The sequence below is a fragment of the Astatotilapia calliptera genome, chromosome 4, assembly GCF_900246225.1.
Source record: "Astatotilapia calliptera chromosome 4, fAstCal1.2, whole genome shotgun sequence".
Lineage (NCBI taxonomy): Eukaryota > Metazoa > Chordata > Actinopteri > Cichliformes > Cichlidae > Astatotilapia > Astatotilapia calliptera.
The window spans coordinates 31,804,813-31,818,700 of record NC_039305.1 but is presented as its reverse complement, the minus strand read 5'-3'; the positions used below and the strand labels follow the sequence as shown (position 1 = coordinate 31,818,700).

General features: G+C 44.0%; 1 protein-coding gene across 3 annotated transcripts in view; it reads left to right on the top strand.

Annotated features, from left to right (window-relative positions):
• The first annotated feature begins 630 nt into the window (after positions 1-630).
• The window catches only part of LOC113021449 (neurabin-2-like), a 36,692-nt gene continuing 23,434 nt past the window's right edge, over positions 631-13,888 (top strand). Inside the window, exons 1-5 of one of the 3 annotated variants that reach the window (XM_026166148.1) lie at positions 631-792; positions 6,630-7,025; positions 8,950-9,158; positions 9,253-9,585; positions 9,701-10,408. In XM_026166148.1, the coding sequence (XP_026021933.1) occupies positions 6,716-7,025; positions 8,950-9,158; positions 9,253-9,585; positions 9,701-10,408 (1,560 nt within the window). In that variant the 5' untranslated portion in view covers positions 631-792; positions 6,630-6,715. The other 2 variants (XM_026166146.1, XM_026166147.1) reach the window with 2 other exon arrangements.

The following is a 13,888-nucleotide window of genomic DNA, read 5'->3' as shown; positions in this document are numbered from 1 at the left end:
GCAGAAAAACAAAAATGAAAGTGATGTAAATGAAAATACACCCATAACAGCATCACTGGAAAAAATGTAAAAATACAGTAAATTAAAGCTATAAAGGTAAATGAAAGTATAGAATTACAATGATGTTAGTAAAAAAGTTCTGTATGTACTGTAAGGTATTGAAAATGCAATAACCTGTCAATAAAAAGCAGTAAAATCACAGTAAAAGTACAGTAAATGAGTGCAAACAGCTGCTGCAGCGGTGGCGTCACTGCACCTTGCGTTTGGCAGTGACAGCTTCTGCCAGCAGAGGTCGCTGGAGCTCTACTGTATCTGGTGAGGAGCTCTCGCTGATCGGTTTCTACCGAGCAGCTCGTAAAAGTCATCCAACCACAGAGACACAAAAACAACAACCAAAAAAAGCAGCTAACCAGCGGGGGCCGGCAGGACCCGCTTTATATAAGATCAGGTAGTTGCTGCTTGTTTAACGGAATGAATTCAACCACACCTGATGAACGACGACCGAGGAGGGAGAAGGCTGTGTGTGTGAACAGATAAAGGTGTGAGCGAGCAGGAAACGGGTTGGGGGAGAAGATGAGGAAGAGGAGTAGGGGTGAGGAAGAAACAGAGAGAGAGAGGGGGACGGAGGAAAACAGATGATGTGAGGGGGGAGGAGAAGGAGGAGCAGAGAGGAGGCAGGCACTCAGTCTGCTTTGCTTCGCAGGAGGAATCGGCAGCAACAGAAGGACAATGGACAGCGTTCACCGCGGGTCCTAACGAGCACCGGGCAGCTTCATCAAGCTGGAATACAAGGTATGGCTGAAGGTTAGCACACGGGTCAGTTCGTGCCGTCGTTTTACCCGCGTTAAAAAAGCTGCCGTGTGTCTGCGGGAGAGGAGAGAGGCTGCAGGAAGGAAGCGACGCGGCGCAGCAGACGCTGAGCGGGGCCTGCGTACCGGCTGCCTCTGGGTCCTGGAACCGGCCGGTGAAACCGTCCGATACCGCCACAGCTCTGCGCCTTCATCGTATCAACCGGGTAATAACGGCCGCGCTGAAACACAGCAGGGAAAGACACGCGGGAACACCCTATTCCACTGCTCACGCTTATCCTTAGAGAACGCCACCCCAAAGTCCTTTACAAAAACGTGAAATTTTGCACTCGACTCACTGCCAGCAGGGCTACCCACCCTTTTATCAGACCATTTGAAACTTCTCCGGGTTCCTCGGGGTACTCTGTCGGATTCGGCGCCAGACTCATTAGTCAAACCTTTTTATTTCAAATTAAAACCAATGATAACGTGCGAGCATAGTGCTACAGCGTATTGGTATTGACGTGCAGTGAGCGGGACCACGGCACGCGACCCGCAAACAATAGTTGACATTAGTGTGAGATAAACGCTGCTGTGTGTGCTGCTCGGACGCCGATTTGTTGAAAAGTGTGCGCTTACTAACAGTACGTATTCAGTCTTATTTGGCGATTGACGTGTTTGCTAGAAAAGAAGCGGCACAAAAAAGGAGCCGTTTTCGGATAGGAGTTTGGTGCGTGGAGCATATGTCGCTATGCCAACAAAGCCTCTCTCGAGCTTGTGGCAGCAGCAGCAGGAGGAGCACGCAGGCAGACTGTCTGCCAGAATGAACCTTTGCACTAGCCGAGGCCCGATGCAGCGATTGTCGTGTGAATAGATGGAGTCATTGTGTTTACCATAATGTGCCTTCTGTTGGACACTGTGCGTGACGCACGCAGGGCATAAGGACTTTAATGCTCGCGTCTGAACGGCCAGTGTATTATCGTGCCAGTTTCAAGCATTATGTAGCTGAGCTACTGCAGAGACTGTGACACAGACAGATGTGAGCGGTTACAGTGAACTGAGCACTCCTCGGTTTTACAGTATATCATGAGACAAGGTCACTTGTGCCATACTAACCACCCAAACACTTAGAAAAACACAGGGAAGGCTGTGCGTGTGATGTAGCCTGTATTTAGTGATGGGAGGAGGCGTTCAGGGACCTCCCATAAATAGATTACAAGTCAATAGATGCTTGCCTCCATATGCTTAGGGTGACTGGTGCAGGCAGTGGTTCTGGTGCATTGTTTTTATTTTTTGGATCGTATTGCCGTACTTGATACTGAGTGTGTGTGTGTCTGTGGGTGGAGGATGGGAGCCCTGTCTGTGAGTACAGGTGAAAGCAATATCCTGTTATCTAGTTAGAGATTAGAGAAGTCAGTAAGAGCTGAGGCAAATCAGTGACCCTGATGTTTCGAGAGTGAGACCAACTGGTTATAATAAACTGAAAAGGACGCTGCTGCGTGTGAAACCATGTGTGTTATTGAACAGGAAACCTGGAGCCCAGCTGGTAGTTAGACTCTACACTGAATGGCAGGAAGCAACCCCAAACCGCGAGGGATGAGAGGCAGGCAGGAGGCGGATTGAGTTGTTCTTCGAAAGAGGTGCTTCACCATACTTGTGCTGGATTTAGTTACGTTTCTTTGAACTGGTGGCTACACACCAACGAATGAAGAGGCGCAAAGGCCCGCCCACGTCATGGTGGAGACTGGAGTTGGAGTCTGTTTGCTGGTGTTGTGCGTTTTGGGGGTTTATGTGTGTTTGTCATGCTGTTTGTCAATCAGAGCGGGAGCTTCATTTGAACAATATCAGGAAACGAGCCAAGAACTATAAAAGGTGTGTGTGTGTGTGTGTGTGTGTGTGTGTGTGTGTGTGTGTGTGTGTGTGTGTGTGTGTGTGTGTGTGTGTGTGTGTGTGTGTGTGTGTGTGTGTGTGAGAAAGTTATTGGCTTTACATTCAATTTGCTCACTTGACTTCACATGATCTGTATGTGAGAATTGAGTATTTAGCAAGACAGTGTCACAAGACCGTTGTTGCAGTGTGTGTGTCTGCCCCCCCACCCCACCCCCCATGGCCGGCAGTGCCATCTGGAGTAAGTGTGAGGCCAGACTGTACTATAAACACTGCTTCTTATTACCCAGACTGCCTTTCAGCTATGTTTACAAGTAGAATTCATCATTGTTTTGTCTGATAATTTCTTTTTAATTACTGGTTTTCTCCATAAAAGGACTTCCTGCAGGCAAAGATGGCAAAAGTTCAGACATGTGACCCTTACGCTAGCATCCAAAGATATTCAGATTGCCCTCGTGTCTGAGTAAGAAATCATTAGATCCTCATAGGAGGCGTCGAAAAGGTACATATTGACATCACTGGATAACACTTGAGCCAGTCCATAATACTGTTTGTTTGCCAGGTAACTACACACTACTTACATTTACTTACAATGTAAATTTATCTTCTACCTGAAGTGATGCAATACTTAAAACTGATCGTGCATCACTTATAACTAGTTGCACATTACTTAAAATTACTTACAGTTTAATTATTTGTTCTTTCCTGTAAAAACATGACCTTATTCTAGTGTGTCTACCTTAAAATGTTTGTAGGCAATTATAATGATTTCAAAATAAATGCATTGAGATTCCACGTAGCTACAGCCGTGGGCGGTAATATAAAGTGTTGCCTTTGTTTAGTTTAATTAGTTTCACATCTCTAAAAATGGTTTCATCTCCATCGACATCCTGTTTGTTAGCACCGTCACGGAAAGCTAAACGGTTACATGATCCAACCTGCTCGGGGTTCCTTTAGCAACGATGCATGTTGCTGCAAAGCATTTGTAAGTAGCTGCAAGTGGGAATGAGAGGAGTTTTATGTGCAACCGCAAACGCTGGAACGTCAAACATGCACCATGAATCTCAGTCAGTATCTCAGGCTTCTGCAAACATTCTGTTTCAACCATTTTTCCTACCTTTGGGCCTCTGTGATGTCAGCTACTCCAGCTATTCCTAATACGTCATCTTAGGCTCACAGCTTTGGTTGTGAGCACAGAGGTCAAGCCAATCCAGACCTTCTGTTTATGAGGCGCAGCCAATCAGAATGAAGCTGTCTTAGAACAACTTGCTAAAAAGCTATTCCAGAAGTTCCAGCAATAAAAACATGGAGATGGAAATGTTTAAACCTTAAGCACAAGCCACTGAGGAACATTCATTTTCATTAAGTTCTAGTTTATCATGCAACAAAGGAAAACATCTGCTAGTTCTTGTTACTGAGCTGTATAGATTTCTTAGTCTGTTGAGTAGAGAGTTGTTCATCTTAAGAGTTTAAAATGTAATTGCTGCATTGACTTTTGATTAACAGCCAAACACAAACTCGACTACGTTGCACAGAAGATACTGGAAAATGTAGCGATTTAGTTCAGGCAGTTTGTGGTGACCTTGTAAATTCAAGTTGTGGAAGACAAATGAAACACAGCCTTAGTTGCCCATGAAATCGCGGGCTCCTGTATCGGTGGCTATCCTCATTTGGAGTCCGTTTGGTACAATCCTTAGTGGAAATTCTGATTCAGGTTTTATACTTGAGACTCAAAGAGGCAAAGTACAAGTAAATGCTGCTCGCAGTAAAATGAACTGTTGCGCTTCTTTGCATTGAGCAATGATAAGTTAAAGTAGAGGTAACATTGTGACAGTGTAACATAAATGACAGTATGAATCTTCACACATCAGCTGTGAATTTTCACACAAATCCCACAGTCTGCTGGAAAAATCAGACGTGTCTCTGGCTGTGTCCACGTTCCATTAGATAATCCTTGAAATTACAAATGTATTTATTTATTTTTCATCAGGGTTAGATTATTGAAGTACTAAAGAAGGGGAATCACCTGTCTTATCACCTTGATGCTACTTCGGCTAGCTAAGAAATGTATTTGCACAAAACCCCATGGCGCTATTTATGAAGATGTAACAGAGAAGATTGCTACAAATTGGTAACCATAGACTGCATGTAAAAGATGGATGCCGTGGTTGGTTCTGATTTTACATTTTAAGGCTTTAATGTTAGTGTTTTGGCTTCTGCCATGTTCATTTCTTTCAGCCAGAAGTTAGCATATTTAGTTGAGAGGCTTAGATGCTAATTAGTGCAAAACAACAGTCTACTGAAATACAAAAGCTGAAGCACACATTCCTTGGGCAGGCTGTACCACACAGCAAGCCATAATACTTGTCTGATAAGTCCAAAACAAACAAAAACACTCCAGAATGGATCGATACTTCACAAGTGGTAGAGACGTTCAGATCAGTGATGCTAATAATTACAACTGTGGCGTAGCACTAAGCTATCAGCTGTGTACGCAGACTCGGCAGCAGCCACACTCTTTAGCACCTTTTAGGGCGTAACAGATGTTTAAAAAAACATGCATTATACATTTGTTATGAAGAGGGAGACTAGGGATCCAAACCTCTTGTGCCAGGTTCACTTTTTAATATTGAAAAGTTGGACGTTTTAGCATTGGAATCTGTGGAGATTGAGTCGCGTTTTTTTTGTTTTTGTTTTTTTTAAGTCAATTTCAAGTGGTCATTAGTAGAACTGCAGGTTGTTTTGTTGTTTTTTTTTGGGAACTTGTGCTTTGCCAGGGTTGTGCAGTGATGCCAATGGTAGCATGTGAGGGGTTGCGCAATGTAGGAGCTGGAGGTGCTAGCAGGAATTGTTTGTTTTGGATTGTACAAGGCTAGCTGTCTACCTGAGTTAAGCTAAGCTAATCTAACTTTCCTAATTTAGTTTGATCTGTTAAATTTGGTGCACTCAAAACTACTGCCGTGACCTTAAATCATAAAAGGTCACGCAACTATCAAAGAAAAAAAAATCAAATCAAAGTTGCCGTTATTTTTTTTGTAGTTTAGCACGTCATTGGCAGATTATCAAGAAACCTCATTACTCTTTCTATAATTCATTGTGTTCTAATTGCTGTCTCTGTTATACTACATAGTTTTTATAGAGTCAATCAAGCCTGATGAAAACATCAGGAATCCCTGTTGCAAAGATCTGACAGCACAAGCCACAAATGCTGTCAACCAGTAAATGAGATGCTATCACGAGAAAACACTGTGATATCTTGGGACCAAAGGGCTGTTCTGTGTTCGTGCTATGTATTTATCTGGCAAGTCTATCACGAAGCAAGTTTGGCATTAGGAGCAGCAATATAAACACGCGGGGGGGGGGGGGGGGGGGGGGGGGGGAGTTGTCACACTGCGTCATTGTTTTAATTGGATTATATTGACTGCTGCGGCAGCGCCGTGTGGGTGTACACAGAGGGGCGATTGTGATGTCGTCTAATGCCAAGTTCGCTCATCTTCAGCTTAGTTATACTCTGTTAACACTCTCCCAGCTGGCTCCTACAGGTGGCACAAATACATGTGTTCGTTAAAGAGTCTTTGATTATTGATCACAATCATATGCAACCTAATTGTATGTATCAAAAATCTTGTCTGAGCGACAGCATACAGCCAAGAGGTCCTTTGTAAACTAGGATAGTTACCCTTGAGAAGCTGGCACCGCTGGCTGTTTGGCATTTTGGGCTAAAGTATTACTTCAGTGCAACAAAATGAAGGCCTGCTGGGTGGCTTCAGCTGTTCACTGTGAACATCTGTGGTTCTTATCTGCATGTTTGCAGTTGCACAGCAATTTGCTGGTTAAAGCTTTGAAAAATGCAACATGTAAATTTCATTTGCCTCATATCCTTCAGAATGTTTAAACCGATGCACAGACGTGTCCAGAGTACACGGCTCATTGATCTCTTTCTGTTTTATTCAGGAGGTGAATGTCAGACAGCTCCAGGATGCTGCCCCCCTCATTCATGCCAACCTGCTATTCACCACGGGACATTTGACTCACCAAACATGATGAAGACTGAGCCTCCGTCGGCCACGGGAGGCAACGGGGCCTCCGGTGGGAGCAACGGGAGCTCTAATCTGCGAAGTCCGTCTCCCCACCGCAATGCCTACGAGGCAGGTCTTGCGGCGCTGAAGAAGGCCACAGACCACCTCAACAATGCCGCCAATGGAGGCGCTGACCCTGCCTCAAAACCCGCTCCTCTGCCCCGGCCTACTGGGAGGGGCCGGAAATATGGCTCAAATGTTCACCGTATCAAGAACATGTTCATGCAGATGCAGTCTCCCGGCGATGAAGAGGATGGAGCCAAAATGATTGGTAACTAGCCTTTTCACAGAACCCTTTAGAATCAAGGAATGTAGCAACTTGTAGGGTCAGTTACCGAATTCAGTTAAGGCAGCGGTCCCCAATCCCCGGGCCGCGGACCGGTATCGGTCTGTGAGTCGTTTGGTAATTTCACACCCGGGCCTGTGAAATTTATGGTTTTCAGGGTTTTTATCTGATTATTTTTATCGTTTTTAATAGTTAACTCGGTTTCTCTGGGTCTGTCTGTTATGAATAAATCTTGTTGTATTTATCCGAGACACCTTAAAGGCCAGTCAGAGAAAATATTGTCGGACATAAACCGGTCCGTAGCGCAAAACAAAAGTTTACGGACTGCTGTTTTAGGGTACCGACAAAATTACATTGGTACTAATGAGGACTGATTCATAGTAGATAAGGTTCGGCTGTTCGTGTTCCCCTCGATGTCACACGTAGCGTCACCAGTGATCGTGTTGGGTTTTACCATCATTTCAGTGCTGAAAATTACAAGTTATACAGAGAGCGATGCGGCAATAGTTTGGGGGGAAAAATTCTGCAATGTGTTGATGTATTTGCTTTCTGTCTCGACTGCTTCTACTACTATACCAGCGCTGATGTGGAGGTTTTGTGTCAAGTGTCGATCAGAAGACTACTGCAGCAAGTGCGGCTCTCAGACACCAAATTTAGAATATATTATGCCAAAAGTAATATCGGTTGGTACCAGTATTCAAATGTGCAAGATAAACCCAATACTTGCAATGACAATGATTCCTTTTCTGACTTCTGACCATAACAGGCCAAGTAACAACTGGTGAAATGAAGTGGCTGAGTATCAAGTTAAGCTAATGTGAAAAATAAGGCGAGATTGAATGACTACCAATGGAAAGTTGGTAGACAGTAATGTGAGTGATATGTTGGAAATATACAAGAGGGTTACTTACACAACTAGAACCACAAATATCCTCTAATTCTCAGGTGTCGGCCATCGAAAGACAGAAAAATTTTAAATTCTCCAGTGTTCACAAAGAGAAGCGGGTTTACCATAGTAAAGGTTTGATCTAGAAATCTTTAAAAACACAAATTATCTGATAAGTCAGCTTCGAATGTTAGCACGGCTAGTCATGTTTGTGTGTGTGTGTGTTGAGTGCTGTGCTCAACAACTCTTTTTACCTCTCACCAGTCAAACAGTCAGAGAGGGTGGGGCTTTCAGTATCTGCATTGTGATCAAAAGATGGTTTTTTGTAACCTGGAAACAACAAAAGCTTGAGAAGTGCTCTGAAAATAAAGTCACGGGGACCATTAGTCCTCACACTCAAAGCATTTTGCTGTGATGATTCAGTTCTCCTCTGCCTCCTGTCAGAGTGGAACTGAGCATCCAAATACATTAATAAAAAGATTTTCATATCCTCAAAAGATTTTATCTTAAGCGTAAAAACACTGTAGCTTCTGCATTTTTCCACCTGGTATTTGCAACCTTAGCACTTGCACTACTGCTACACTACAGACAGAAGAAGCCCTTTTTTACATGGATTAGCTAGTAAGGTTGCTAGCTAGGAACTAGCTAACTAGCCTTTAGCCGTTAGCCTGTCTTTTGTGACCAGTATCCTTATGTTGCATATGTGTGTATTCTTTTTACAAGATTATGGTTTTGAAGTGAGTTCAGATTTTGTTTTTAACATATATTATTAAGCTCCTGCTAAAGCGGCTAAATTTAACCACCAACACTTAAGGCCATGTTTATTGATAGTAGCAGGCATAGAAACTGGGTTATGAACAAAGACAAATGTGTTGATGATATCCACGCTGTGATACTTCGTGTAGCCAAAATTCATTAATGATAAAACCACCTGCTCTGGTGAACTCCAGTGGTGTTAGCCTGTACTTCCCTTAAAGGACAATTTCGTTTTTTTACAACTTGTTTATTTTCTGTCATTAGTAGGTAAGGAACAGGCAGTGAAACTGTCCCTGCCGAGAGTATCCAGCCTCAATGAGCACGTCGACCACAGCGCCCTGCTGAAACTTGGGGGCACGGTCTCTGAAAGGGTCAACCGTTTTGACTCTAAAGTTGGTAGGGAGGGCAGTGGCTCATCTGTGGGCTTGTCCAAGCTCCAGGAGACCAGGAGGATCTTTGAGCAGCGGACTCTGCAGGTCAGATGTTACACTTGCGTTGTTATTTTTTATCATTTAGTTGACATAGCTCGCTTGTAATCTTTAACTGACTGGTTATTTGTGCGTCCTTCAGGAGAAGCAAGCTGCCACTAACCGCATCTTGCTGAAGAAAGAGCGGGCGTCAGGCTTCCAGGGCAGCCGTCTAGATGTTGTGGCTCGCTTTAATGGGTCCACCGAAGCTCTGGACCGGCTAGATGATCCCCCTGTTCCCACCCCTCCTTCTATTTCGTCTACTGCAGCTTTAGCCGGGCCAGGCGAGGCCGTCAGTCCCACTGTGAGCCAGCTCAGCGCCGCATTCGAAAAGGGTGACCTGCAAAACAATCTCTACCTCCCCCAGCGTCGGTCAGCCCCTGCTTTGGCACCAAAACCCAAACCTCCACCCAGGGTGGAAGCAGCAGACAGGAAGGTGAAAAGGATTTTCTCAAAAACTTAAAACTTTGCAATTAAGCTGTAGGGAAGTTCTTGAACTAGAAAATCTTTTGATTGCACTACTACATGATCTCCCTGTGCTTTTCTTCCAGACAAAGGTGATACCTGCAGATAAGGACGAGAAAGATGAGGTAAAAGCAGGAGTTATAAGTAACCAGGCAGCAGAGCTACATGAAGAAACGGGTTCTCTAGAAAGGAACATGGAGGGAGCCGCGACCAATGAAGAGAAGGATGCATTTGGACTGTCGGGGGACCAGCTCTCCAACTCTTCCTATTCCTCCTCTTCCTCAGTGACTGTCACTTCCATCTCCTCTTCATCGGAGGCCAAACCAGAGCCGGCAGCAACTGAGGCCAAGGGTTCGAGTACAGTGGAAGCCTCTGGGCTGCAGCCACAGTCTGGCGATCAGGACAGCGCCACTGCGGGATCTGAGGCCGCGGGTAGGCTGGTGCAAGCTGAGGTTCATGCCTCGCTGGAAAATGGAGAGAAAGAGCCTCCATCTTCCTCTCCTTCATCGGAGGAGAAAGAAGAGGACTCTGAGGAGAGGGCCAAAGAAGATGAGAATGACGAGGATGGTTCAAGGAAGGAGGATTATTCTGAGGGAGATCTGATAGATATCAGCGCATACAGCGGGCTTGGGGAGGAGGACTCTGGGGGAAGCCAGCTGGACGATGAGGACGACGAAGACGAGGAGGAGGCATATCAGCCAGAGTCCAGCTGCTCAGAAATCCCTGGCCTTCCTGAGGAAGAGGAGCCTCCGCCACCCAGTAGAAAGATTCGCTTCAGCACTCAGCCAATCAGAGTGAGTTTTTTCTTCTTCTTTTTTTTTTGTGCTCACATAGCGCACATTAGTCTTAATTTTACTGTATCCACCACTCCGATTTCATAAGAGGAAGTCAATCTTGAGCCACTTCCTCTGTGGTTTCATCTTCCAGACACGGCAGTTACTGCTTTAGTGATATTTAAAGCAAACGCCACCGACTTTCCAGTAGTGCACAGACTCTTAAGTGTTCATTACACTTAATATGAAACAATAGATTCTCTGGATTTATGTGTGCATTTTGTGCTGATGTCAGCACAGAAAGAGAGGTTAAGGAGCGAGCTGATCGTTAGGATTCATCCTCCTGAATTAAGGTGCTGGTCGAGGGAAAATGTTGAAGGTAGCACCAAACAGAAAGCGCTGATCTTTTAATAAATATGAGGACTTGACAATTTATTTAATTGCTCATAAACTTGTACCTGTTACATATTTTTCTATTAGATTGAATAATAGAATAATAAGTCCCTTTTGCCTCAGTGTTTTAGCATCTTGAAGTTATATATGTTGGTATTTCAGAACCACAAGTTTAGTTTCACAACAACCCGAGTAGCTGCTGTTTTCAGCAAGGAAGCGAGCGCTAGCTGCTAAGCACTAAAAAGGCAGGAAGACGGGGTCAGTAGCATTAAGTTAAAAAGGCCTTCTGCTCAGTATCTTGAGCTCCAGACTCTTGGTTTACAGTAAGTTAGATCATAACTAACTTAGTCGAGCGATGGCACTCGCTTCATGCATGCTCTGCAATTTACGAAACCACGGAAACTCAAAGAAAAATGAACACTGCCCTAAAACAATTGAAAAACACTCAGTGACTTCCTTCATCACACACGAAGGGTGCACAGGGGATTTTCACTCTTTGATTTCGCCATTCTACTTCCTGCCAGTGCTCAAAGTGTTTGTTAATGTAGCTCTTGATTCAAAAGAAGCTCTCCTGTCTGATGGAGAGCTGTCCTGCAGCCTCGCAACAGTCAGCTGGTTGAGCTTGTTGCGTCGTGCAACTTGTCTCGACCTGCATTAATAATAATACGACGCGTCCCCTAATATGTTTAGACAGCCCTCTGAATGACATACCACAGAGTTTGATAATGTAGCACGTAACACTGATAAGAACAGGAAGGAAGAGCGCTGCATGCCGATCTAGAATTGATGTAACTGTATAACGGCAAGTGATGGCGAGCTTTGCCCGCTCGGTCATGTTTGCTACTACGGGGTGGTAGCAGGAAGAACGGGTTTAATTTCAGGCCAAGCGTCAGGGCAAAAAAAGGAATTCCTTTCATTTTCATGGACCTGGAAACGTTTAGCTTCTGACCTCTTTGGCCACAGAGCGGCTAAAAGTGGAGCTGTGGCCTGAGGCTGTGTTGTGTTGTTTACTACAAAGGTAACAGCTGCACCCGGGTAGATTTACAACTTTGGGTCTCAGATTCAGATCGGGTTTTTTTTTTAAAGTAAATATGTGTCCGTGTTTGTGTGTTGCCGTTCTTTCCTCTTGATTCAAAGACATATTTAAGTAACTGTGATAGATTTACAGAGAAGATGTATAATTCTTGGCGATGAAGTGCAAGAGTGGGCTGCAAAAACATTTCAGCCACAGTGATTCAGTTGGTTGCTAGCTGCAGCTTTGTGGCCAGCGTTTTCAAGGTACACTTCCTCCATGCCCGCCCCATCTTTGCATCTCTGCATCATCAGAGTGGGCTCTCACTTTGCACTTCATTTGAGTTCTGCACTAAACACTATCTGGCTCGTGCGAGTTAGATGATGTTTGTGTGCGTGGCTTTTCTGCTGTGGACAAAAACAGCAAAGATACAAGGATGCACCTTTATCCAGCCTGATACCTGATGATGATGATGATGATGATGCATGCAGGTGAAGTGCTGATTGGCCGACACAGGGAGAGTAATGGAAGCAGAGTTTGCAACAAAGAAAGACAAAATAATAAATCATTAAAGACGGAGTAAAAGCGAGCCCAGACGATTAGCACAGATGACATCGTTCGTTGTTTTCGACTCTTTGTCCTCCACATCAGGAGGATTTTTCATTTACTCTGTTCTTCGTTTTATATTTGAGCAGCTGTCTTGAATCATTATTCAAAGTTAAGGTTATTATTGAAAATAACTTTGACTAAATTTACTTAACTCTACTTTAATGGTTATTAAGATGTAAACACTGCGTGTATGCAATCAACAGTTAAATCTGAAGACAGCATTCAAACCTCTTTGTCTTTACTCCAACAAATTGTTCTTTTTCTCATGAAGGTGTCCTTCTAACTTCATTCCTCTGATAACATTTTCTGAGCATTTGAACCATGCCTAACGCACATTAATGGTTGTTCTACATATTTTGACAGTGGCCCCCAGCTGTGTGTGCACTAAGGTTGAAACACGTAGACGTGGGTCTACAAACGTAACACCTACACACTTCCAACACAGCAGCAGCTTAAAGCACAGCTTCTGTTGTTTTTTGGAGGCCAGCAACACAGTTTTAATCAAGTTTGAGGGTCAAAACAAGGAGAAAAATATTGGTTTACCAGTTTATCCTCTGCAGTGTGGACATGAGCTTAAAAAGAGCTAGAAAAACATCCACAGAATTAGACCTAAGCTAGCTAAAGGCTGACTGTGCTGACATGGACTCAGTTGGGAAGGTTCCAGTTTCCTCCTGTTATTTCCTTTCAGTCACACTTATGAAGCTGACTTATAAAGTCACAGAATAAAACATGACATGTGGTCCACTTTCGTGCTCCTGTTCACTTTGTCGTGCTCCAGTACAACCCTGGCACTAGCTGACGGTAGATTTGGCGATCGCTCTAAACTGGTCAAAGTCAAGTAACATCCGCCACTTGGTCGTCACCCTGAAACACCTCGGGGCATTTATTCTAACTAAAGTGGTCACTGGGAAATAAAAACGCCATGAAAAGTGCTAAAAAATAGCTTAAAGAGTTTGACAACTTTTCCCCAAAACAAGGCTTTATCAAGCTAACCTCTCCTGTACCTTTAACGACTAGTTTTGACACCTTGTACATATCAACAAAGAACAGTTTCAGGGTTTTTCCAGGGGCAGCTGCATGGCAGAGACCATCCGCTCGAACTTCTGATAAACACCCTGTCGTACAAGCAGGTCCGAAACATGACAAAGCCACTCAGCACAGAGGAGAGATTCAGGGTTACTCCTAATGAGGATAAAGCGTTGAAAAGCCTCTTTCCACTGGAAGTTACGCTTCTAAAACCATCTTTTTTTTTTGCACAATTCTTCCAAAGATCTGAACTCAGGATTCTTTGAGTCCCTTTATCTACAACTTGCTGTTCACGGGGAACTTATAGACGATTATACTTAGTAAAGAATCTGACAACTTCATCCACCTTTGTAAAATGTAAACATTTTAGTATACATGACATCATCTCAGACTCTTGTGACCTGTTAGAGTTTCAGGAGAAACTGAGTAAGCATTCATGTATGAACTGGTGCCGTTTCTTA